This window comes from Arvicanthis niloticus, chromosome 26, assembly GCF_011762505.2.
Source record: "Arvicanthis niloticus isolate mArvNil1 chromosome 26, mArvNil1.pat.X, whole genome shotgun sequence".
NCBI classification, from domain to species: Eukaryota; Metazoa; Chordata; class Mammalia; order Rodentia; family Muridae; genus Arvicanthis; species Arvicanthis niloticus.
Window position 1 is genome coordinate 19,210,093 of NC_133434.1, and position 27,568 is coordinate 19,237,660.

Here is a 27,568-nt window from a genome sequence, read left to right on the forward strand (position 1 = left end):
ATGTCAGATCAGAGGATCAAATAGATAGTTTCCTTGATAGATGGTCTCATTTCTATTTTTAAAATTTCAGTTAGAAATATTTGTTTATCTATGTGTGGAGGCATGTATGTGCCATGGCGCACATGTAGGTGTCAGAAGAGAACTTGTTGGAATCAGTTCTTTCCTTCCACCATGTGGATTGCAGGGATTCAACTCTAGTTATAGCTTGTCAGCAAGTCTCATTACCCATGATGAGCCATCTTAGTCTCACTTTTTAAATGCCAAATATAAAATAATATGGATTTACGGACTACAGTGTGATATTCTGATATGTTTGCATTGTGCAATGGCCAAATCTAACTAACTAAATCTATCACCTCGTTTATTACAACTCCTCTGTGAGGAAGAGATATTTATTACACTGCTTTACTATTTTACTAATTTACTATTGTAAATATTTGACTCTTTAAGCTATAACAGAATACTGCTGTTATTTATTCTGATATTCCAATTGTTCCAGGTTTGGCTAATCCTGTGTCAACCTACTTCATTTAACATTTTTTTAAAATTTAGCTTTAAGTACTTCTGTATCTTCAGACACCAAAAGATTACCCATGCTCATCTTGTATCTTCTTTGCCCTTAACACCACTATTGCTCCAAGATACTGTGGTTCTTTTTGTTGGATAATAGTATTTAGAAAGTGGATTAAGCTCCAGATCACCATTATGTGTTTTGCTGATATGTTTAAGTATTCACAGCTACAAGTGAGTAAAACTGAGTTCAAATACAGGTCAGGTATTATAACTGTTAAAACTGTTCCATCAAAGCCCCAAGTATGCCTAGGCAGTTTAACATAACTTACAATTGAAGGCAAAGCTACCCAAAATCCAGGATCAGTACCTACCATTAAACAGAGAAGAGGATTATAAATTATTTTCTGTGCCAGATGAAGCTGGTCTATCAGGTGTTTGTGTCCAAGAGCAGTTAGGGATGTTTGTAGAGCTGTATTTCAATGCATCGTTACATTCATTTTAGGATTCTATATTCATTCTAAGAGCGCATGATGCAGACAACTCTGTCCTCATTATGTCCAGATGATGCCTGTCTCCCTCCCTGTGATACTAAAGCAAATACTCTGAACTTTTACTCTCACAATAGCCTCAAGATTTCCTGGTACATCTACATTCATTCACTTGGTTTATGTATGGTTTGAATATTTATAAAAGATAGGATCAAAGATCCGCTACTGACACTCATGGGAATCAACCAGGCCTCAGAAGCTGAGTCACCTAACTATCTCTAATCTAACCAGTTACAAACCACAAGTATCACATATTAGAACTCTTGGTGTTTTCTGCTGTGTTTTGAAAGATGACTGACCTTTATCTTCCTGACAACAAAAATCACTACTGCTATCATGATAAATGGCATGATTTACCAGTATCCAAGCATCATTAGAAAAGGGCTACTGCTTTAGGAACAAAAAGTCATATAAAGAGTAAATAAGCTGTTGTTGATTACCACCTAATGGGAACACCAAGCACAGGAGAGATTTCTATTGTTTGTTGGGATAAAGTAATGAAATAGACAAAACGGAGATGCAGCTGGAAACAGCTAAGGTGCAGCTTTGGATTCAGCAGGCCCGAGCTTCTGTCCCTCTAGACATCTTGGAAGTGATGCCAGGAGTTTGAGCATGAAGGAACAGATGATAGGAAAGTAGATTAACTGTTGGCCAGTACTTACTGTAGTAGTAACAAAAGAATAATTACTAAACCTTTTCTGTGTTTCCTTTTTAATTAAGAAGAAATTGTTTAGTAATCTAAGTCATTTTTTTTTTAAAAAGGAAAATAAATAAACCCTATCTTTATTTTAAGCCAAGAATAAGTAAATAATTTTTATGTATCACATCTCAGGCATTTTAAATCTCTAACAGTGTGTTATAATGTCTAACTTATAATTTTACAAAAATTCTTGGGCTGATGCGATGATGGCTCTGTGGGTAAAGTCTCCTGACGCCAAGCCTTCCAACCTATGTTCAACTTCCAGGACCCAGCGGAAGCTGAGAACTGATTCTTCCAAGTTGTGCTTTGACCTCCAGACTTGCACTTCCCTTTTCAGGTACAACACACACACACATGCACACACACACACACACACACACACACACACAGAGAGAGAGAGAGAGAGAGAGAGAGAGAGAGAGAGAGAGAGAGAGAGAGATGCGTGCACGCACATCCCTCCTTCCACACTCCAATGTGATTTTAGAAATTAAAAATAATTTCCTTTGCTGAGGAGCAGACTGTTTGAGGGTTAAATTTCATCGTTCTTAAATGACCAACAGAATAACACTATCCAGCCTGATGAAAGGAGTAATTGTAATTATCATATGAGTGACGAAGACAATCACGAAGAAATAAATGTTGACAAATGAAAGGCAGGAGTGTGACAGGAACCAGGCTGCCTCATCGCACAGACTGCGGCTCCATTAGCCAACGCTGACTTCAATGCATATTTTGTTGTCCACCATCGAGAAAAAGCCTCATTTACCTCCAATTATCAGTTACTGTCTGACAGGATCTGTCAGGAAGGCAACAAAGCTGGGATGAAATGTTATCTTCAGACCTGTGTGAACCATCTAGAACCATCTAACTGTGTCCAATCAGGGAATCCAAGAGCCAAGAACAAAGAAATGATAATCCTTTCATGGAGAAAGGGTGGGAAGAACAACATCAATGAAGGCCTATGCAGGTTTGATGAACTGAGCCTGCAGGACTGATGGATGGATGTCATCTCGCTTGTACCACAAGGCTATCTTCCCATTACTATGATACCAGTAGCAGGGGGATAATGAAAGGAAGAAGGTCAACAAATATCTTTCAATCAATCCCCTTTTCATCTGCATCCTTTCTCATTTCTAGGGCATAGGACTGAAACTGTATACATGGAAACCTTATCTCAAGATCTTCTAGTAAGTGGGAAGGTGCAGAAACAATGGCAGAGGTGATAAGTCACCAAACAAGTCAGAAAAGAAGCCTTCCTTCTAGGCTCAGGTAAGTGACGTGACACACAGGTCAGACTAAGCTAGCTAACTTTGCATTACTAATTACACCTAAGGTTTGCTCAGAGGAAATGTTAATCAGACAGAAATAATTCAATGATGCACTCTCCTTGTCCTTTACTCTTTGCATCAATAAGACTTTAAGGCTAGCTGACTTTTTTGTTTTGTTTTTTTAATGTGCTGAAGGAGGTTAGTTGGTTATCAAAGTTTTACAGCTTTATTTCAATGAAACAATTATGCATTGAACACAAACAGCAGCCACCTTTTATTAAGTATTTACATGGTGCCAAGAAATTTAACTAACAATTATTTTACAAACACTTGAACAGGACCAAGTACCAGGCACAGTTTTAAGTACTTTGCAAATATTAATTCAAGTAACAGCCACTGTGTGATAAGAGCCTGTGTCATTCCCTTTTTCCAGATATGGAAACTGAGAACAGGGAGGTGAGACAGTGTCTCTAAGGCCAGTAAGCCAGTAAGTGGCCCACTTCTTACCTACTACATTGTATTGCCTCCTTGTTTTTTTTTTTTTTTTTTTTTTTGGTTTTTCAAGACACGGTTTCTCTGTATAGCCTTGGCTGTCCTGAACTCACTCTGTAGACCAGGCTGGCCTCGAACTGAGAAATCTGCCTGCCTCTGCCTCCCAAGTGCTGGGATTAAAGGTGTGTGCCACCACCGCCCGGCTGACTCCTTGTCTTAAATAATTATTAATCTCTACATACTGTCCCTGAAAAACACAGTAATTTCTAAGTAAGAGAACAGAAGCTCTGACCTGGAGAAGTTAATTAGTCTATCCAATGTGACAGATACAATGGCATCAGCAGAGCCTATATCTGTTCTGCCTATTCAGACTCATTTGGATTGTAGTAATTTTTTAAAAAAGGATTTGTTTTTATTATTTAAATATTGTGCACACAGTGCCTGCAGAGTCTAAAAGGGGGTGCTGGATCCTTTGGAGCTGGAGTTACAGGTAGTTGTGAGTTGTCTGACATCGGTACTGGGTGCGTTTTGCAGCTGAGCCATCTATCCAGTTCTGAGTTGTAGTTATGTTCTGAAAACTTCCTCCAAGTAATTATATTTGAATCATCAGGTATTTACTATAAAACTTTCAAGATGTGAAAGTTGGAGATTAAAACTAAATATAACTTAATGCATAGTGGTCATTATAAGTAAAATAGCCAGATGGCGAGGAACAAACTGCTGCAAGGACAGGATCTCCTGAAAGCCGTGCTGCTTTGTTCCAGCCTTCCCCAGAATGTCCCAAGTTCCTATTTCATGATTGAGACAACTTGAACATAGCCTGCCGGTGAACCCATGGCTCTGCACTATTGCTAAAATAATATGCTAAAATTAATTTCAGAGCCATGCTTCTACAATTATGAAAAATATCCATGATTTACCTTTCTATTTGTCTTTTAAATATAGGTATATTAAGTGAAAACATGATTTTGATTTGTCCTTTTAACTTCAACATCTTCAACATAAGTGGCTTAAAAAGTTCATTTTTAGCAAATTATAGAAATCTTAATAAGCAAAAGAAGCAGGGGAAGTTAATAAATTAAGCAATAATTTTGTTTTGTTTTCCTTTTGATCTTTTTATGTGGAGTTCCATTTGTTCTGTGCTGATCTCTGTAAAAGTCAAGAATTCTGAGATATTAAAAGCTTCTAACCTGGCCTATACTTTCAGAGAAGCGTCTTTTTACAACAGTGAACAATACAGAGATCACACCTGGTCAATATGCAGAGGGTGAGAGACTGTTGTAGAGTGTTCCGCCTTAAATGGGACAGCTATACCATGGCCCCTCCCTCAAAGCTCAAGAATCATCCTGGAAGTGGGGAATTGTACAAGACAGAGGTAGTGGACCTCTGCATTAAAACAGTAGTTACTGGGCATATCAGCACTGTCACACACTGGAACCCACAGGGTGGGACTTCTCCTACAAGTCCTGTACAAGATCAAGTTGGGCAAAATCCCAGCATGCATGGGGGAGGGACTCATGAAGTTCTACCTTTAGGTGAACTGATGGCTTCTCAGGGAGGCAGAGTAAGTTTTCTTTGGGGATCTAGCTTCTAAGAGGCTATTATGCTCCAACAGTTCGTTCTATACCCATGCACATATAAGACAGCACTAGGCAGCCTCAGTGGGTTAAAAAAACAAAACAGAATAATCACATAATGTAGGGAGGGAAAAGTCATATAGAGACTAGATAAAAAGGGGTCAGATGGGTGTGGTGGTACATACCTTTAATCCCAGCACTTGGAAGGCAGAGGCAGGTATATTTTTGAGGCCAGCCCAATCTATAGAGAGTTCTAGGACAGTCAGGGTTATACAGAGAAATCCTTTTTCACCTCCCCCCAACCCCCACTCCTCAAAAAAGAGGAAGAGTGGATTAATCAAGATACATATGTAAAATTCTCAAACAGCTAAAACCCCTATAAGTACACAAGAAAAATCCTTTTAAAAACCACATCTAAACCTTGGAATCCTTGTGGAATCCTTCAAGATCTGACCCTGACCACCTGACATGTCAGGAGACATCTAGAATATGCTAAGGTTACTTTCCTGAAGGTGGCCCATTGTTTTTGCATGATCTTCGATGAGTGAGCTCTAAGAGGCAAGGTCCCAAGACATTCATCTCAGGATTGTGTCTTGCAGCTGCAATGCTTTTCTTGTCATATAACAATTCCTAGGCATTAGCCCACCCTATCGGGCAGATTTTCTGCAGATCAACGAAAAAGTACTGTCTTGTAGTGATGCTATGTAGACAAATGGATGATTTCATAATTCCTAATAATGATTTTATTATAGAATTCCTAAATTTATACAAGTAATTTTGAGCCTTCTGAAATATAAAAGCTGCAATTAGCGCTCTGTAAACCTTCATGTGTCGTGAGCTAGTTGCAGTAAGAGAGAAAGCAGACTTATTTACAATTAGGGAAAGCATTCCTTCTGGGATGGGTGTGAAACCATTAAAGGTTATAAACTGAGGATGAACAATTTATTGTAGGTGCAAATACAAACAATAAAATATTACCTGGTTTATCTATACAAAACCTCAAAATTAATAAGACATTAGGCAGATGATTTGCCTCTTGATAAAACCATGCTAACTTAGACATAAAAATTATTGTTTTAAACTCTTAACCTGTGGAGCTAACTAGGAAACACATGCAAACATCTTTGTTGTAACTTTTTATTCAATTTATGATTTGAATTTGTGTTTGAACTTGCGAACTTTTGAAAAATAGATGCTTAGAACACCATGTGATCATGCATCCTGAAAAATTACAAGAACTAGGAACAATGAGAAGGAGAGCAGAAAAAGAGAAAATGCAGAGAAAGCAGAGAGAGGAATGAGAGAGAGAGAGAGAGAGAGAGAGAGAGAGAGAGAGAGAGAGAGAGAGAGAGAAAGAAAGAGAGAGAGAGTAGGAGAGAGCAGGCAGGCTTCTTCTTACCATGAGACACGTTTTTTTTTTTTTTTTTGTTTGTTTGTTTGTTTGTTTGTTTTTTCCCCTGAGACAGGTTTCCTCTGTGTAGTCTGGAACTCACTCTGTAGACCAGGCTAGCCTCAAACTCAAAAATCCACCTGCCTCTGCCTCCAAAGTGCTGGGATTAAAGGTGTGCGCCACCACTGCCCGGCCAACACGTTCTTTCTTAACACCAGGTTTCTTCTTACTGAGAAGGGCAGGGATTTTTCTTTTTCTTTTTTTTTTTTTTTTTTTCTTTTTCCTGGAACTCACTGACACAATGAAACCAGGTTGGACTTGAACTCAGAAATCTCAGAAATCTGACCGTGTCCGCCTCCCGAGGGCTGGCATTAAAGGCCACCACACACTTGCGGCAGGGATTTTTAATACTCAATAAAAAGGTAGAAGTTTTTTCTTTCTCTAAGCAATAAGGATTGGAGTTTATTTTTTATCCAGAATGAGGGAGTTCTTTCTGTGCTGGCACTTGCTAAATGAAACCTGCTTGTGGGGGCTTTTGCTCCATCCACCAAATATACAGGTGTGTGTGTGTGTGTGTGTAAGTATAGGTGTGTGTATGTAACTATACATATATACTTGTGGAGAGGACGAGATAGACAGACAGGCCCAACATCTCAACATGAATGTGTGTATGAATGTATATAATGAATGTGTGTGTTTATCAGTATCTATATGTAAAAGTTTTTTTTTTTCTTCCTGTGTCTATGACTTTCTTTTCCTGGTTCACAAAGAGTTAATTGTTCCAGGCCTCCCTCTCACCTGGTCAGAGAGACAGAGAGGAGTGAGGCTTCCAGGCCATAGAGAAGGGAACTGTAATAATTCTTATTTAACTCCCTGCTGCTGCTAGCAGGAATTAAATACCAGATGTCTGTCTGTCTGTCTGTCTGTCTGTCTGTCTGTCTGTCTGTCTGTAGGTACACTTAAGAGGTAGAAGAGTTCAGAGTTTCTCTCTAGGCATTCTTGCCAGCAGATATTTAAGTTTTGTTCTGTCAGTAGTACTGATCCCATAGATCCCATAGCTGTCATCAGGCCTGTCTGCTATTAGTATGACTCCAATCACTAATACTTCCCCAAGCTGCCTTCCAGAGAGAACCTGTGTTCGGGCAGACTCCCTGCACTGACCAGTCCAGGCTCTTTCCCTATCAGTTTTCACTTGGTGTTGCCCACTAGCTGCTGCTTGTGGCTGCTAAAGTACTCTGGAGTTCTCAGATTAATGGAGTGCAAAATTCACTTAGTGACACCACTTATAATGCCTGGCAAGTACAAAGGAGTGGCCAGAGAGATCTCATTTTGAGATGGAAAGGTGCTGCTGATCACTAGTGTTGCATTAACAAGTTATTTAACCTCCCTGCATTTGGTTTGCTCATAAAACAAAAACAAACAAACAAAACACACACACACACACACACACACAAAAAAAAAAAAAAAAAAAAAAAAAAAAAAAAAAAACCACCCACCACATAAAATCCTGGTGGTAGCTATGTAGCTTCCAGTGTGCTGTGAAAATGAATAACTACTTCTACTCATCAGAGCTCCTGAAAAGAGTAAGGGCTTAATTCAACTGTCACTTTCTGAACCAAAGGGAACAATTCTAGATACCTGTCAGTTTACCTGTTTTCTATACAGTTAAGAAAGCCTTGAAGGTCCACATTCAAAACAAATAATAAAAACAGCAAAGCCCAATAAACTGCAAGCCTAACTGCTCTACAGCATTAGGCACACCACACTGACCTACCTGTATTTCAGGCAGAGTTATAGTAAATACAAACAGACAACGCTTGGTTATAACCTCTGTATTTTGTATTTACAAGGTTTTTGTGTGTATTTGTTTTACTTGGGATGTTTTCTTTTGTGCTTCCAGGGATAAATACTTTGTAAATTACAGGGTATAATTTTAATCCCAGTCTCTACCTAAACAAGGTTTCCAGGAGCCCCTTTGGTAATAAAGGGATACACAAGTAAAGCTGGAGCTCCTGGCTTCTAACTATAGCACTAGGGGGTTAAAAAAAAGAGTGGGGAGAGGGCTTTTTTGATAAAAGATAATTTTAAGGCAGCTGATGCTTTTAAGAAGAAAATGAAATCAAAATCCAGAAGTTATTAGAAAAGGTTGCAACAAACAGAAAGGCCAATAAAGTGTGTGTGTGTGTGTGTGTGTGTGTGTGTGTGTGTGTGTGTGTGTGTGTGTAGAGGGTGTCCTAGAAATAAAAATAAAACACAAACATAAAAGACATAAACCAATAACTCCCTATGGAAACAGTTACTATGTATTGCATTTTCACAACAAAAAGTTACAAATCAGTAGACTGACACTTTCCCTCCCTCCCTTCCTCCTTCCCTCCTTCCTTCCCTCTGAAAAGAGAGCAGCTGCTTTGTCCTTAAACTCACAGAGTCCAGTAAGTATTTACCCTAAGTAATGAACAGATGACTCTACATGGAGTCTGTCCCTCAACAATCCTGGTACAAGTCACCACAACTTGCCACTGTGCCAACATTTTAACCTATGCCCTTATTTTCTAAATCTCCCTTTCCCTCACATCTTCAACCTCTACTGGTTGCTCTATTTAGACCCACATGCTCTTCCCAGGACTGTTCCATACACTAAGTGTATGCAGCTCTGTATACAGCTCTCATGCCACCAAGCTATCTCAACACTACTGCCAGAGTTTTCTGACATGCAAAGTTAATTTTGCTATCCCAATTCCACTTCACTCAGATGGATACTATATGGCTTTCAATAGCTTCGACTCCCATTAACTATAAGATGCTCTGACAAGGCATTCAAGACTGTTCCTAGTGTTTGTGTACACTGTTCCTCCTCTGTGGTTCCTTTTGTCCACACTGAGCTATGCTTTTCACCATCCTAGTCCCATATGCTAGACTACAGTGTTCTGCTTCTGCATTTTTGGCAAGCAGTTAACTCATCTCTCAAGAACAAGATCAAACACTCCCTGATCTGTGATGCTTCCCTGGCTCCTCAGGTTGACTTATGTTCCCTCCTTATTCTTCTGCTCTCATTGGGACATAGTTACACCCTTGCCACTGTTTTAGATGGTTCAGGGAATTGAACCCAGGGCCTTATATATGCTAAGTAAATGCTCTATCACTGAGCTCTATATAACACCAGCTCTGTACATATCATCTTTCTGTATATTTTACAACCTGAGGTATGATTGACAAATAAAAACACAATGTGAATTTTGATATACATATATGTTGTGAAATAATTTATACATATCACATATTTACCTTAACACAATGCCTGGCATATATTTTACCACATATGAGTGAGTTTTGACTATGTGAATTAAGAAATCCATATTATCAACTTTAATTCCATTAGAGGCAGAGGCAGGTAGATCTCTGTGAGTTCAAGGACAGCCTGTTCTATGTTGCAAGTTCCAGGTCAGCCAGGGTTATATAGTAAGACAGTATCTTAAAAGGCCAAGAGAAAGAAAGAAAGAAAGAAAGAAAGAAAGAAAGAAAAGAAAAGAAAGAAAAGAAAGGAAGGAAGGAAGGAAGGAAGGAAAGAAGGAAGAAAGAAACTAACTCACATCACAAGACTTAAAATGTTTTTCAATTGAGCTGGACACGGTGGTACATGCTTGTAATCTCAGAACTTGGCAAACAAAGGTAGTAAAACCATAAGGTGAGCTACATAATGTGCTTAAGGCCAGCCTGGGCTATATGAGATCCATACTGTCTTATAAACAATAAAAAAACACAGCAAGACAAGACACACACAGATACGTGTGTGATGTATCTCTCTGTGTTGTTCCCCTTCTGTTTCCATCACTTCCTTTGTCTCTTTCCGTCTGCATCCTTACTGGACCTCTCCAGCCTTCTAACCAGTGTCACACTGACAGACAACCTCTTTACAGAACCTCCCAAGAAATTTAGATGCAACTCAGACCCCCCAAGTACAGTCCTGTCATTTTACAGATTAAAAGTGAACATATTTTCTTTCTTCATAGTCACACCAAGGACTAAGAGGTAAGTACATTTTGCTAAAGCCTGTCTGCCTGCAGGCCTCCTTCCACACACTCAGGACAATGGCTTTTACCCGATCATTTCTAGGCAGTTATACCCCACTTACCTGCTATTTTGATATTCATGTTGTTATCCAGCAGGAGATTTTCAGCCTTCAGGTCACGGTGCACTACCTTCCGGCCATGGCAATAATCAACAGCAGACAGAATTTGCCAAAATTTTCTCCTGGCTTCAGATTCATTTAACCGGCCATGATTAGCAAGATAATCTGTAAAAAAAGAGAATATTTAGAACTATTCACAAAAATAAGCTCAATTTTAGTGTTCAAGAAAAACTTTTCACTCGTTTTCTTAAATGAAAAATGAACACTCAAATAACACAAAAAATATGTTTCCCAAGTTTCTTGCCTTTGGAGAAATAACTCCAACTAGGTTTCATAGGTTCAACATAAATTCCAAGAGCCCAATATCAGATAACAGCAAGGAGTGGCATAATTTGCTAAAAAACATTGTTTCTTCACAGCATATTTAAATAAAAGTCTTGCAAGGCAAAGAACATGAATGAATGATATCTCAGAGATGGGACATTGTAAGCATTACTTTCATGTGAGACCTAGAAATAGCTTCAATAATTCAAACCCTGATTTGATCAAAGAAACAATTCTGATCTACCCAAGAGCAAAGAAGCTTGTTTTTGTAAATATATGTACATCTAAGCATTTTGAGAATACAAATCAAGCTTTTCTCTATTGTAATCTCTACAACACTTAAAACACCATAAAAGTTAATCTTTTTTTAAAAAATAAAAAACCTTGTTTTTAATTAATTAATTAATTAAAATTTTAATTTAAAAAGCCCATAATTGTCTTTTCTCCACTTTTTACATAAGAACATTTACTTTCACCTAAACTTTACAGAACCTCCCTTTTCCTTTAGTTTGTTTAGACAATGTTTTAAATATGTATTAAATATGTTTCTCACATTTAATATAACTATTAACCTTTCCATTAATACTGTAAAAAAAATGATAGTAACTACAACCTACAACTCTTCTACATATTATTATTCTACATACTGCAGGCCTTTAGTGTAAATGGATATTTTATCTATTCTCCATTTGTTAGTATCAGAAACTAAAATGGCAGGCTTATAACACTTCCCTTTGCATTTAGAGCCTACACAAGAGTCATCTACAATTCTGAAGGAAAAGAAAGGATCACTTAAGAATATAGAGAATTTCTGGTGAAGATAATGGTCTTAAACTCAGAGATTTGCCTACCTCTGCTTCCTGAATGTTGGAATTAAAGGTGCATGCCTAAACACCATCTGGCTTCTATTTGAATTTTTAAAAAAGTAATTTTCCTAAAAGGCCTTGATTCTTAATATTAACATAAAGTACCTGCTCTGTCCTAGAGTAAACATCAAATAATCTCAAAACAGCTGAACTAATATTGCTACTAACAATATGATTACTGAAATTTACAAGCTAACATTTCTATGAAGTTCTTTTTATCTTGAGATAACACTGTCCTACAATATGAAATCTAACTACTATGCTTTAAAAATACTTGAAAGAACGGTGTGGAGATGTAGTTTAGAGACAGAGCTCATGCCGGAACAGGCATTGGGCTTCAACCCTGCACTTGCTAAAATTAAATACAGTTAATTAAAAAGTTTGTGCAGAACACTTCCAACAAGAGAACAGCAGCTGTGTGTGTTTTCAAGCATCAGACATGGCTTCTCTCTACTTTTACTTCTATAAACCCTGGTACTTAGTAAGGCCAACATAAAACTAGACGACAAAAAAAAAAAAAAAAAAAAAAAAAAAACCAACTAGATGACATGATATAATCCAAAGTCTTCCATCTTGGTTCCCCTCCTCTGTCTACAGGTTACTTTATGGTTTTGGAAGTTTTTTGGTGCTTTATTTTATAAGAAAAAAAAAAGCCCATAATTGTCTTTTCTCCACTTTTTATTTAAGAACATTTACTCTCACTTTAAGCTTTATAGAATTTTTCCTCTAGTTTGTTGTAGACAATTCTCATATTAAATATAACTATGGCAAAAACTGAAGGCTCAGGCATGGTGTGGTGGCATTTACCTCTGACATCAGCTCTTGAAAGTGTGGTCAGGAGGATCAGGATGTAAGTTCAAGACCAGGCTTGGCTACAGGAAGTCCTGTCTCAACCCCACTCCAACACTTTCTCAAAAATGAGGGGAAGTCAAGCTGACAGAATTAAAAACCTGTCACAGTTGCTGATCATGTGATCCTGAGCAAAAGCCAATCTCTATAACTCTCCATTTGCTCACCCAAAACTGAGAATCATAAGAGAATTCTTACAAGGTTATATAAGGATTTTTAAAAACCTTGCTATAGATTCTGACACATAAAAGTCTTACTCCAATGCTGACTTACTATTGTTGCTATTCACTACCAGGGTTGACTCTGGGTACCTTCCTTTTCTACCTTCCTCTTCTACACATGTGCCCCCTGTGATGTGGTTTCTATGCTTCCCACCCCACTGAATTGCTTTAAAGTCAGGGCACTCCCCAGCCCCCACGCTAAAGCCATAAAAACTACACTTCACACTTAGCTATTCTCCAACAAAATTACCTTCCCTGTTGGTTCTGTATTTTCTTGGTCCTCCTCCATTTCTTTCACTAACTTGTTCTCACTCCTTTTCAGACTACAAGAAGCTACCACATGGTAGTTTGGGCCTTCACCTCTCCCTTCCTTCTTTAAAACAACATTTTCAAGGTTCATGCCAGTCTAGTACACTCTTGTAATTTTTAACAATGATTTACTTTTATTTTCTGTATGTATGCCAGTGGAAGCTAGAAGAGGATGTCAGATCCTCTGGAGTGGAGATGAGGACTGTGAGCTGCTGTATGGGTGTTAGGAACACAAAACCCAGGTCCTCTGCAAAAGCAGCAAGTGCTCTTAGCTGGGGAACCATCTTTCTAGCCCCAAGGGTTTGGTTTGTTTCCTTTTTAAAGATTCATTTTTATTATTTTTATTTACATGAGTGTGTGTATGTAGGTCACATGTGTGCCTGTTGTGACAAGAGGGCACATAATCTCCTGGACCTGGTTGAAGTCACCACTGTGAACCACCTTGGCCTCTAGGAATTTAACTCAGGTCCTCTGGAGGAGTAGCAAGCACTCAGCAGCTGAGTCATCTCTCTAGCCCCTGCCTTACTTTTTCTTTTTGTATACATAGCTTTCCCTCCCAGAACTAATTAACACTTTTGTGTGGATAACCTTTAATCTGCATTATCCTTAATTGGACAATGTTAATTAATTTTCTCCTTATTGTTTGCCGCAGGGGTGCCTCTTAGTCACTGGCCTGGGACCTTCTGCTCATAGATCTCACAGAGAGTCTAATGAAAATTATATACATATGAATGCACATATAGAATTTTGTACATAATTTCAAGGGAATATCTATAAATTCTTAAGTTTAAAAACTGCCCTGGAGGGATCTTGTTTAACCCCTAGGATTTTAATGTTCTCCAGATTTGTCAAGTATGATTTTTAAATATTTACTGGGTTGAATGTCCATTAGTTACCTTTCTCTGGGGTTTGACCAGACCAGGTAGACCAGGTCGGCTTTGACAGTGGTCCTTTTGTCTCGGCCTCCAGACTGTGGCATTGTGCCCAGCTCACATTTTTCTCCCACAGCATTGTTAAAGGCCAACTTTCCCCTTTCCTTCTTTCATAACCCACACCATTATGTTCTAGGCACTACAACATCTCAACCTCATTCAACCTTAAAAATTCTAGCCATTCCTGTTGATCCCTAAACTGAGCATAGTTAACCCCCTAATAAGTTCAAGTTGTATGGATCTCTGTACTATAACTGATTTCTCATTCTGCTCTGATAAGTCTAAAATTCAGCACATAGGTTCTGGTACATAATAATAATTAAATACATGCTATCGTCAGTCACTACCACCATCGCTATGCAGTGACATCCTTCCTTTCCCCCTAGAGATAGAACAACTTTTCCAGACTCAAAGAAGCAGGAAAACCAAGCCAGCGGAGTTTCCTTAAGTTACACGAATGTTAAAACCATGGCATAATTATTGGTAAGCTTCATAATTTTCAATTAGAATTTGTCAGTATTCTTTGGCATTAGAGCTGAATGGTAATCTATAAAATTAATAATGTTTAAAATGAAATATTTAATGCTAAGTTAAAAGATTTAATTTACAATTTTTACTTTTTATGTTAATGCGGTATCTCATTAAGTTACCCATCCTGGAGAGGTCTGCCTGTCACCATGAGGTGTGAGTGGGCTGAAGACACCTAGAACAGCCAACTGCCATATTGCCTGCCCACCGCAGGTACCATTATGATGTGAAAGTATGTGATGGAGAGATGGGAGAGAAGTGGAATGGCTTGAGAACTATGAAGAGAGGTATAACTGGAGACTTGAGGGTAGTGAGGAACAGCCTGATGAACTCACAGCTTGCACTGCCACCAGAGGCCATGGTGAAGTCCTGACTGCTGCTGCTACTAAGGAACACGGCTGGGTCCATGGCCATGTAGCAGCAAGGATCTGTGTTTATGTCTGTGGCCTATGCTACTACCATCAAGGCCATGTGAACATCCATGGTCTGGGCTACTGCCAGGGACCATATGTTGATGTCCAAAGGCTGCACAGAGATGGCCCTGCCCCTCATTGGTTGTAGCATTTAGAAGAGCAGGCCTGCACCTTGCACCTTGCCTGGGAAATACAGGAGAGCTGGCCTTGGTGACCCAGGTTCGGGAGAAATGGCAGGCCGATCAAATTAGCTACCACCCAGAGCAAGTCCAGGCCTCTGAGCTGGCTTACCCCAACATCTACCCCATCTATGATCAGCTGGAGTGAGTGAAGTCATACTGATCCAAAGCAGCAGGATCTCCATGCCGCAGGCAACAACAGAGTATCTGAGAAGAGTCTGGGTGAGAATCCAGTATTGATAGTGTAGCAGAAGTCAGAGACCTCAAATCAGACCAATGACTCATTGCAATGAACAGTTGCAAGTAAAGTTGTGTGAGCAAAAGTGTATATATTGTGTGATAAACTGTGTTCCTAATGACATTCTGTTGCATTCATAGATCATTGCCTTGCTCAGCCATCATCAGAGGAGCTTCTTCTTGCAGCACATGGGAACAAATACAGAGACCCAGAGCCAGACTACATGCAGAGAGTGAAAGACCTTGGAACACTCAGTTCTAAATGGGATGCCTCTATCAAATCTCTCCCCTGAGGGCTAAGGGAACCCTGTGGAAGAGAAACTAGAAAGATTTTAAGAGCCAAAGGAGATGAAGGACACCAAGGAAACATGGCCTTTTAGACACATCAGGGCAAGAGACATATGAACTCCCAGAGACTTCTGCAATATGCATAGGGCCTGCATGGGTTTGCAGAGGTCCTAGAGCTAGCTGAAAAAAGAAGTGGACACATGCCCCGATCTTTAACTCAGAAGCTACCTCCAACTGATAGACACTTATAAATGAAAAGTTAGCTTTCTTTAAAACTACTTTTAAGGGCAGGCTCCATGCCCAGCAGTAAGTGGCCAACATAAGATGAACTCAACAGCATCTCTGGAGGGTCTCTCTGTCTTATAATGTTATGTTAGGGCATTTCTTTTTCTCCTTTGCATATGTACTGTGGCTTCTGATACTGTGTTTTTATGGATCCCTGTGCGTACTAATGTGTGTGTGTCTCCGTATCTATGGATCCCTGTGTGTGATAATGTGTGTGTCTCCGTATCTATGGATCCCTGTATGTACTAATATGTGTGTCTCTGTATCTATGGATCCCTGTGTGTACTAATGTGTGTGTGTCTCCGTATCTATGGATCCCTGTGTGTATTAATGTGTGTGTCTCCGTATCTATGGATCCCTGTGTGTACTAATGTGTATGTGTCTCCGTATCTATGGATCCCTGTGTGTACTAATGTGTATGTGTCTCCGTATCTATGGATCCCTGTGTGTACTAATGTGTATGTGTCTCCGTATCTATGGATCCCTGTGTGTATTAATGTGTGTGTCTCCGTATCTATGGATTCCTGTGTGTACTAATGTGTGTGTGTCCGTATTTATGGATTCCTGTGTGTACTAATGTGTATGTGTCTCCGTATCTATGGATCCCTGTGTGTACTAATGTGTATGTGTCTCCGTATCTATGGATCCCTGTGTGTATTAATGTGTGTGTGTCCGTATCTATGGATCCCTGTGTGTACTAATGTGTGTGTCTCCATATCTATGGATCCCTGTGTGTGCTAATGTGTGTGTGTCTCCGTATCTATGGATCCCTGTGTGTACTAATGTGTGTGTGTCTTTGTATCTATGGATCCCTGTGTGTACTAATGTGTGTGTCTCCGTATCTATGGATCCCTGTGTGTACTAATGTGTGTGTGTCTCTGTATCTATGGATCCCTGTGTGTACTAATGTGTGTGTCTCCATATCTATGGATCCCTGTGTGTACTAATGTGTGTGTGTCTTTGTATCTATGGATCCCTGTGTGTACTAATGTGTGTGTCTCCGTATCTATGGATCCCTGTGTGTACTAATGTGTGTGTGTCTCTGTATCTATGGATCCCTGTGTGTACTAATGTGTGTGTCTCCATATCTATGGATCCCTGTGTGTACTAATGTGTGTGTGTCTCTGTATCTATGGATCCCTGTGTGTACTAATGTGTGTGTGTGTGTCTTTGTATCTATGGATCCCTGTGTGTACTAATGTGTGTGTCTCCGTATCTATGGATCCCTGTGTGTACTAATGTGTGTGTGTGTGTCTTTGTATCTATGGATCCCTGTGTGTACTAATGTGTGTGTCTCCGTATCTATGGATCCCTGTGTGTACTAATGTGTGTGTCTCCGTATCTATGGATCCCTGTGTGTACTAATGTGTGTGTGTGTGTCTTTGTATCTATGGATCCCTGTGTATATTAATGTGTGTGTCTCCGTATCTATGGATCCCTGTGTGTACTAATGTGTGTGTCTCCGTATCTATGGATCCCTGTGTGTACTAATGTGTGTGTGTGTGTCTTTGTATCTATGGATCCCTGTGTATATTAATGTGTGTGTCTCCATATCTATGGATCCCTGTGTGTACTAATGTGTATGTGTCTCCGTATCTATGGATCCCTGTGTGTACTAATGTGTGTGTGTGTGTCTTTGTATCTATGGATCCCTGTGTGTACTAATGTGTGTGTCTCCGTATCTATGGATCCCTGTGTGTACTAATGTGTGTGTCTCTGTATCTATGGATCCCTGTGTGTACTAATGTGTGTGTGTCTCCGTATCTATGGATCCCTGTGTGTACTAATGTGTGTGTCTCCGTATCTATGGATCCCTGTGTGTACTAATGTGTGTGTCTCCGTATCTATGGATCCCTGTGTGTACTAATGTGTGTGTGTCTCCGTATCTATGGATCCCTATGTGTACTAATGTGTGTGTCTCCGTATCTATGGATCCCTGTGTGTACTAATGTGTGTGTCTCCGTATCTATGGATTCCTGTGTGTACTAATGTGTGTGTGTCCGTATCTATGGATTCCTGTGTGTACTAATGTGTGTGTCTGTATCTATGGATCCCTGTGTGTATTAATGTGTGTGTCTCCGTATCTATGGATCCCTGTGTGTACTAATGTGTGTGTCTTTGTATCTATGGATTCCTGTGTGTACTAATGTGTTTCTTGTGCTTCTTCTTTGGCTCTTCATCTTTTTGTTTGCTTTGTCCTATTCTGATTAATTTTTGTTTTATTATACTGTACCTTATTTTAATATTATTCCTTAGATGCCTGCTTGTTTTCTAAGGAGAGACAGAAAGCGGGTAGATCCAGATGGAAGGGGAAAGGGGGAGGAGTTGGGTGTAAAAGGGGAAGAGAAATCTGTAATCACAATAAATTATATGAAAAAAAGCTATTTGCAATTAAAAAAAAAAGTAACAGATAATTAACTTCCAGTCAGAAGTTGCTGACTCACAAACTTACAAAACTTTCATATATACTCACCCTGTAAAAAAAATAGGGCTCCCAGAATACGGCTGCAGTAAACCCCAAGGCTTCAGCAGGCAATCCAAACCAGATCATTTATGTTTTTCAAGAAGATTTAAAGATTCATAATTTTTCTTTTAAAGAGGATGTTTTATTTATAATTATGTATATGTCTGTGCGCGTGTTTGTGTACTTTTCAGTACAGGTGCTCATGGAGTACAGAAGGCACCAGGTCCCTGAGCTGGAGTGGCAGGCAGTTGTGAGTTAACTGATGTGGGTATGGGAACCACACTCAGGTGTCCTTGGCAAGAGCAGCGAGTGAAGAGAACTGAGCCATCTCTTTCTTGTTATCAAGTCACATAACTGGATCTTATTTCTTAACAGTTATTTCCTTTAATTAGCATTTAAATATTATATAAAGTAAAATCCCCTGTTACTATCAAATTGGGACTCCAGTCTGTTAAAGGAAGGTCTATTAAGTAAAATTCAAAAAATCATTTGGCATATTAGATATACTACATGACATGTGACTTCTAATAGAAGATAAAACAGGTGTCAGTCTTGTGTCGAATTATAATAGTCTAGGTTATCTTAATCTTCCACATTGGCTTATAAAATAATTTATAAGATCAAATTACATTCAAAATTTAACATTGAGACATTTGTGAATATCAAAGTACAGATTATAAACCTCACTTTATTCTTGTGATTTTTATAAGCACATAATCATTTCAAATTATGTGTTTGACAAAAATAAAGGAACCTGTTGCCTGTGGTGACTCTGGCAACTTAACTGTGTTCAGCAATTTCCTGTCATTAGGCTGTTCACATCTGTTAGTCTTCATTCAGTTGTAATCCTACAGAACTACTAAAGCAGTAAACGGTGTGCTTCTAGGAAGGAAATCACGTTTTAGTACATACTTTTATTATTTGCTATTTGAGACAGCATTTCACTATGTAGCCTTTATTTAGCTTAGAACTAACTATGTAGACCAGGCTGGCTTGAACTCACAGAGCTCTGCCTTCCTCTGCCTCTTGAGTGCTGGGATTAAAGACGTGTGCCACCATGCCTATCTAGTTACACACTTTTTAATTGAAAAGTTATTTCCAACTGACTTCCATGTTCAACAATAATTAAAAGCAGACACTCAATTTTTTCAAAAAGTATGTATAACCCTTACATAGAAATGAAGAAGGTACTAATACAACAATAACAGACATCAAATATGAGTTCAAAGATTTTTTAAAACATAAAACAGGAGTAAAAAAAAATTCTAACTTTTTGTAAGTAAGAAAATCCCCAAATATAATAGAAAAAATTCTAGGGTCAGTCACACCTTATTTTGAACCCTGGCTCTATGTCCCTACGCTTTATGACAATGGCAAATTATTTAGTCAGTGAGTTATTTAGTAATGTAATAACTCTGGATTAAACTGTTCTGCACATGGATTCTAACCAAATGGTAAAGAATAGGTTTTTATTCCAGATACCCTGTTGGCTTTGACTTTCCACAGAATTTTCTTTATTCTGTTGCACAAACTCTTAATAGTTACCACATAAACTACATACTAGGAAAAATAGTAAATGATGGCTTGTAAAGATAAACATGTACAAGAACTATAACAATGACCCAGTTTCCAACTACAAGGCATAGATTTTTAAAAAAAATACTTAAATTACTTTAGCTATGAATCAGAATAAAATAAATTATGTAAGCATGAGAAGCATATAGTCCAGCAGTGTAAAGGCTAATTAGAACTCTTAGTTGTATGGTCCTTAAGTCAATCTCAAAATATAATGCTTTCTCTCTCATTGTGGTGGTTTAAATAGGTTTGGCCTCCCCATAGAGTCATGTGTTTGAATGCTTGGCCCATAGGGAGTGGCACTACTAGGAGGTGTGGCCTGGTTGGAGTAGGTATGGCCTTGCTGGAGGAAGTGTGTCACTGTGGGGGTGGGCTTTGAGGTCTCATATACTCAAGCTCTGCCCCGTGTAGAACACAGTCTTCTTTTGCTGCCTGAGAAACAAGGTATAGAACTCTGAGCTTCTTACCAGCACTATGCCTGCTTGCACTCTGCCATGCTTCCTACCGTGGTGATAATGGATTAAACCACTGACACTGTAAGCCAGCCCCAATTAAATGTTTTCCTTTATAAGAGCTGCCTTGGTCATGGTGTCTGTTCACAGTAGTGGAAATCCTAACTAAGACATTCACAAATCAAATGAAAATGAAAGCTGAATCTCTATGAGGTTAATTTTTGAAGTTAAAGAGCAAAAACCCATCAATTTATTAATCTGTTTTACAAATATCTGAATAACTTTTGCAAAGTACTTGGCACTTTGTCTTCATTATATGTCTGTGTCAACAGAAAAGACAAGAACTACATAATAAAAATGGCAACTACAGAGTCAAAGACCTGTCAGTGATACAGTATCATCAACTGGGGAGCACCAGAGGGAGGCCACTCTAGACAGCATGACCATGAGGGGCTTCTATATGCAGTTCCTATTCCAGCTGTGGGGAGAAGCATGCAGATAGCAGACACATGAGACACAAGGAGAACCCAGAGCAGTGCACCAAGAGTGAGGAGCCCAACGAGGAACTCTCTATTTTACAACACTGGGAGACTGGGGGTAGGGGGTGGGTTAAAGCCCACATGAGACATAATGAGACATTTTACAAACTAAAAAATAATTCAAAACTTCTCCTATGCAGCTGAAACATGAAAACAATGTAAGGAGCCCTGCAGAACTTGATAGCTGATGTAGAGTCACAAGAAAATTCAGTAACCGATGCACAGATTTACAGTTCATATGAGAAAAGAAGTGCTCAATCAGCACTTCAAGACAATTACAGAAGAGCAGTCATTAAGCAATGCTGGCTTGTAGACAAGATGAGATAGTGTCTGAAACACCATAAACTCTCCATATAATTCGAGAGGAGTAGCTGGGTGTGCTTACTGATTTTATACAGTACGGTTTCATTATTTAAAAACTGTCTCATAGGCAGTGATTTTTTTAAAGGTAACTGAACAATGTGGCAAAGTGCCATAATTTATATTAGACAATAGTGTCTCATTGTCATTTACTATTCTAGACCCCCCAAATTGGCATTTTTATCCCATTTATTTTTATCATCTCTATAGGACCTGAAAATCTGTCATAAATTATTTCTGAGTAATGTATTTGACTGGACTGATAAATGAGCCATTCTAAACTGTACTGATGTGCTGTGCTATTTACTCAACTTATGGTAGTGTTATAATAATATTTAAAGTGCAATCTGGTCACACTTCTAACATTTCTTTACACAGATTAATACATTCAGATAGCTATTTTGATATGTAATTATTTCTTAAGAAGAGAGGAAATGTACTCTAAACATTATGGTTTATCAAATCACACAATTTTCAAGAATTAAGATCCAAATGTCAAACCAGGAGAATAAGGCACTGACGAAAGAAACATGATAACATTTGATCTCTGTATAAAAGTACTTAAAGGCACTTCCGGTCTGGGCCTGAGCACTGAGCAGATCCCTGGCAGCAGCTCTGCCCCCAATCTCAAAGAACCCAGAGGAAGCAGACACCCTAAGTACTCTAACCCAGGCAATATCTTAGGTAAGCAGACAGCAATGCCCGCCCCAAACAGGGAGTGACTGGGACCCACAAGGACCCAGGAAGTCACTCCTGGCCCAGAGCAGATCCCTGGAGGCAGCTCTGCCCCCAATTTCTAAGAACCCAGAAGAAGCAGGCCTCCCAGGAGCTCTAACCTGGGCAGTATCTTAGGTAAGCAGATAGCAACGCCTGCCCCAAACAGGGAGTAACTAAGAACCACTAGGATCCAGAAAGTCACTCCTGGCCAGGGGCACTGGTACTTTCCTGTCTGTGGCTAAGCACTGAGCAGATTTTGGGCCCCAGCTCTTATCCCAGTAGTAACACCCACCCCACATAGTTCTGATACAACCAAGATAATAGGAAGGACAAGCTCCAGTCAGAGACAGGGCAGGTAGCACTAAGGAGATCCAGATGGCAAAAGGCAAGCGCAAGAACATAAGCATCAGCAACATGCCATCATTAGAATCTAGTTCTTGCACAAAAGAAAGTCCTGAATTCCCCATATCACTAGGAAAGCAAGATTCAGATTTAAAATCACTTCTAATGATGATGATAGAGGACTTTAAGAAGGACATAAATAACACTCTCAAAGAATTTGAGGAGAACACAGGTAAACAGGTAGAAGCCCTTAAAAGTGGAAACACAAAAATCCCTTAAAGAGAATTACAAGAGAACACAACCAAACAGGTGAAGGAATTGAACAAAACCATCCAGGACATAAAAATGGAAGTAGAAACAATCAAGAAATCACAAAGGTAGACTACCCTCAAGATAGAAAACCTAGGAAAGAAATCAGAAGTCATTGACACAAGCATCACCAACAGAATACAAGAGATAGAAGAGAGAATCTCAGGTTCAGAAGATGCCATAGAAAATATTGACACAACTGTCAAAGAAAACACAAAATGCAAAAAGTTCTTAACACAAAACATCCAAGAAATCCAGGACACAATGAGAAGACCAAACCTAAGGATAACAGGTATAGATGAGAGTGAAGATTCCCAACTTAAAGGGCCAACAAATATCTTCAACAAAATTATAGAAGAAAACTTCCCTAATCTAAAGAACAAGATGCCCATAAACATGAAGAAGCCTACAGAATGCCAAGTAGACTAGACCAGAAAATAAATACCTCCTGTCACATAATAATCAAAACACCAAGTGCACAAAACAAAGAAAGAATATTAAATACAGTAAGGGAAAAAGGCCAAGTAACATATAAAGGCAGACCTATCAGAATTACACCAGGCTTCTCACCAGATACTATAAAAGCTAGAAGATGCTGGACAGATGTCATACAGACCCTAAGAGATCACAAATGCCAGCCCAGGCTACTATACCCAGCAAAACTCTCAATTACCATAGATGGAGAAACCAAGACATTCCACGACAAAACCAAATTTACACAACATCTTTCCACAAACCCTGCATTACAAAGGATAGTAGCAGGAAAACTCCAATACAAAGAGGGAAATTATACTCTAGAAAGGGCAAGAAAGTAATTCTCTTCCAACAAATCCAAAAGAAGATAGCCACACAAAGATAATTTCACCTCTAATGACAAAAATAACAGGAAGCAACAATCACTGTTTCTTAATATCTCTTAACATTAATGGACTCACTCGATTCCCCAATTAAAAGACATAGGCTAATGGACTGGATACGTAAACAGGACCCAGTATTTTGCTGCATACAGGAAACCCACCTCAGTGACAAAGACAGACTCTACCTTGGAGTAAAAGGCTGGAAAACAATTTTTCAAGCAAATGGTTCTAAGAAACAAGCTGGAGTAGCCATTCTAAAATCTCCAGCCCTAGAACACAAACGGAGGGACTCATGGCTCCACCTGTATAGGTAGTTGAGGGTGGCCTTGCCAGGCATCAGTGGAAGTGGACGGCCTTGGTACCTGAAAGTTTGGATTCCCTAGTGTTGGGGAATTTCAAGAGCAGGAAGGCGGCAATGAGAGGATGGTGGGAGCACACCCTCATAGTAATTGGAGGAGGGGGGATTGGGTAAGGGGTTAGGCATCAGTGGAAGTGGAGGTCCTTGGTGCCTGAAAGTTTGGATTCCCTAGTGTAGGGGAATATCAAGAGCAGGGAGGCGAAAATGGGAGGATGCTGGGAACACACTCTCATAGAAACTCCCAGAATTATATGGATTAGACATGACAGAGACAGGCTGACTACATTCCAGAATTCAAACAAAAAATTATCTTGATAGTAAAATTTGCTTTGAGAATTGTATATTGCAGAATACATAGCTTTGGTGTATCTACTCATCAAGTAAGCTGAGCAGATCTGCTCAAACCTCTGATGTCCTGGAATTCCAGCTGGATGCAGTGAAGACACAGCATCAGAGGCTTATCAATGTACTCTTCCCCCCACCCCTCCTCTTCTAATATCTCAACGCCCATAATCAGCTTGAAGAAGTTAATGAAGACTTGGTGCCCCTAATCCCTGGGCTTGGGGACTGAGGTGGTTAATATTGGGCTGTCTTTCTAGGGAAAAGTAGTGGTTTTGGTGGAACAGGGAGGATTAGCTAGGATTTATTGCATAGCCATAACCTACTGGTAGAAATATGTATAATTGTTATTAGATGAAGTTATAATTTCTTAAATGGTACAAAATTTACTTTGATTTCAAATTCAAGGTTTTCTTTTCTTTTCTTTTCTTTTTTTTTTTTTTCCTTCTGGTTTTTCGAGACAGGGTTTCTCTGTATAGCCTTGGCTGTCCTGGAACTCACTCTGTAGACCAGGCTGGCCTCGAACTTAGAAATCCTCCTGCCTCTGCCTCCCAAGTGCTGGGATTAAAGGCGTGCACCACCACCGCCCAGCAAATTCAAGGTTTTCATTGGTACGAGCTTCTTATTGATATAAAAGTGAGATGAATATTGTTACTCTCATAGGCATTGTGCCTATATTACACATTTAGGAATACAAGGCTTAGACCCAGTCCTTCTTTAGCTTTTTAAACTCATTTGAGATGGTTAGACTGTGAGTTAAGGGCCTATAGCAAACAAATTCATAGCTCTGAGTTTATTGTTAGGGTGTTTCCATATTTTATTTAGAAATATCTGAGAGGAGTTAACAGACAACAGTCCAGATTGCCTTACATGGATAGTTGGTTTTCAAAACGTCAGAAGTCCACAGAATTGACATTACAAACATTTCTGTATTAATGTCCATTTTGATTAGAGACCTGTCTGCTCCTGACAGCTTCCTGTCTTGGAGTCTAAGAAGAAATTGAGCATCTTTGAAGTTATTCCAATTGTGGTGAGTCAGCCACTAGGCAAGAATTGCCTCTTGTCATCTACAGACAAATCACTGTCCAGAAAAGGACACACTTGCGGAATAGTCAACTAATTATATCTGCCAAGACAGAGTAATCAGCCCTTAATAATTCTGCATCACTAGGTCTGTCAGATGATCCTGGGCCAGAAGGCTGAAGATCGGATGCTCCAACATCTTGTAGTATAGGGACTGTTCAGGTGTTCAGCAGCCTCTATAAATTGGCTAAGTTTTAGAAGCTATGCTTTGTGCTTCCCATAATTTCATTTAACTCAGTCATTCTGGATTTCTGATGGGGTTGAAGACTTATAGTCTCATAACCAATCCTGGCTATTTACTTTGATAGAAAAGATTTGAGAGGATGGTTTTCAGCTGACATTCATTCTAAAGCCAAGCAAAAAATCCAGGTTCAGAACTAAGTCTTTTAGTTAGGAGAGATGACAGAGGTTCTGCTTAGTCAACAAAATGATGGACTGGGTATTGGGTCTATCTTGTACCTTACTGACACAAATTGGTATAGTTATGCTCTAATTGTATTTTGAGAGAAAAGTTTATTTTAACAGGAAGGGTGATATGTAGGAAAAGCTAAGGTGGGAGGAGTAAAGAGAGGAAGAGGAGGAAAAGGAGAGGAGGAGCTAGATGACAAGAGGGGGTGGGAACATGGAGGCGGATGTTCACGTGTCTCCACCAGTCAAAGATAGTTGATATATCTAGGTTGGGTACTGGGTTACACTTCTGATTGTATGAACATCTTGTAATTGAGCATTATGAAACTTACAAAGCCTTAGGTTAACATTAAAAAAAATTTGTATAAAAGCAAAAAGGAGAAGGGGGGAGGTGACAGGGGTATTCTAGGGAGGGGAAATGGGGAAAGGGGATGGCATCTGAAATGTAAATAATATATCCAATAAAAATGTACAAATCACAAAAAATAAACAAAATAAAATAAAAATAAAAAAGAAAAGGTTAACAATAATAAATTTAAGTACTTATATTTTCCTTAGTGCCACAAAACAAGATTATTAAAATTAGAGGTAAAAATGTGTGTGCTGCCCAGAGTTGATATTAGAAAATCTGCTGTTGGCTGCTGTTGCTGTTACCATCAGCTTTTACAAACACACAGTAGTTTAAAAAAACAAATTTTCAATTATATCTTTCTTTACTTATTCTGTAGGTATGTATACATGGTGTGCTGTATGTGGAGGTCAGAGGATAACTTATTTTTTACAATCTTTTAGTTTTAAATATACCCATTTACCAAAATACAAGGGCTGATTTAAATTAGAGCATCGCTCTTAACCCCATAAAGATCTCAATTAACTTTTACAAAAGAACATGAACAAAGAAATACAGCCATACTCTAGACAGGGTCTTGGGGAATCTCTGAAACTAACTCCCATTCCTTTTGTCAGATTACAATTTATCACAAACCCTGTGGCAATTAAAATAGCTCTGGACTTGTTTCATAAGATAAGCTGAAATCACTAGTGTCTCCTCCCTGAAGATCTTCCTGTGGTCTAGTGCTAGTACATGTTGGGGACTCCATGAAAAAAACATCCCGAGGTTTCTTTAGCATCACAGGAGGGCAAGTACAGTCATAATTGAAACCACGCTGTTTGGAACTCTCCAAGGTTCTGACACTCAGTGGTAATCTATCATCCCTGGAGGCAGCAAAGGGAAAACTAAAAGTCCATGGCAAACAGAATAGTAGTCTCTGGCCATTTCTGAATCTCAGCTCTCAGGACTCACATTTAGTTATATACCATCCTTGCTTTATACTTGCCTCATGGCAGCCTGGTACACGACCAAATCCTGTCAAATTCCACAGATACTGGAATCTATTTTTTTTTTTTTCTCAAACTGTTTCAGACATCCACTATTTTACAATTAGAGTTCAATAAGTTTTAGAAGAGAGCTTAACTTCAATTTGATTGGCATAGCAGAGCTACTGCAACTGGAAAAAAATTATAAAAATTCCTAGGCCTGCCTCTTCCCTTTTAGAAAGTGTACTAAAGGCTCCAAGCTAAGGAAAACTGGGACAAAGTAGGGAGGATACTGTCTATTAGCTGTAGTAACAGGTTTCTTTCTCTTATGTGCCCATTTGAATCCCAGCAGCTGAGCCTTTTTGAACTGAGAAATAAGAGGCAGCCCTGCTTGCTCACA

General features: G+C 39.1%; 1 protein-coding gene across 2 annotated transcripts in view; it reads right to left on the reverse strand.

The window, feature by feature from the left end:
- The window catches only part of Sik2 (salt inducible kinase 2), a 102,290-nt gene that overhangs the window by 31,219 nt on the left and 43,503 nt on the right, over positions 1-27,568 (reverse strand). For both annotated transcript variants that reach the window (XM_076925150.1, XM_076925149.1), the window contains exon 4: positions 10,621-10,782. In XM_076925150.1, the coding sequence (XP_076781265.1) occupies positions 10,621-10,782 (162 nt within the window). The remainder of the gene's footprint in view (positions 1-10,620; positions 10,783-27,568) is intronic.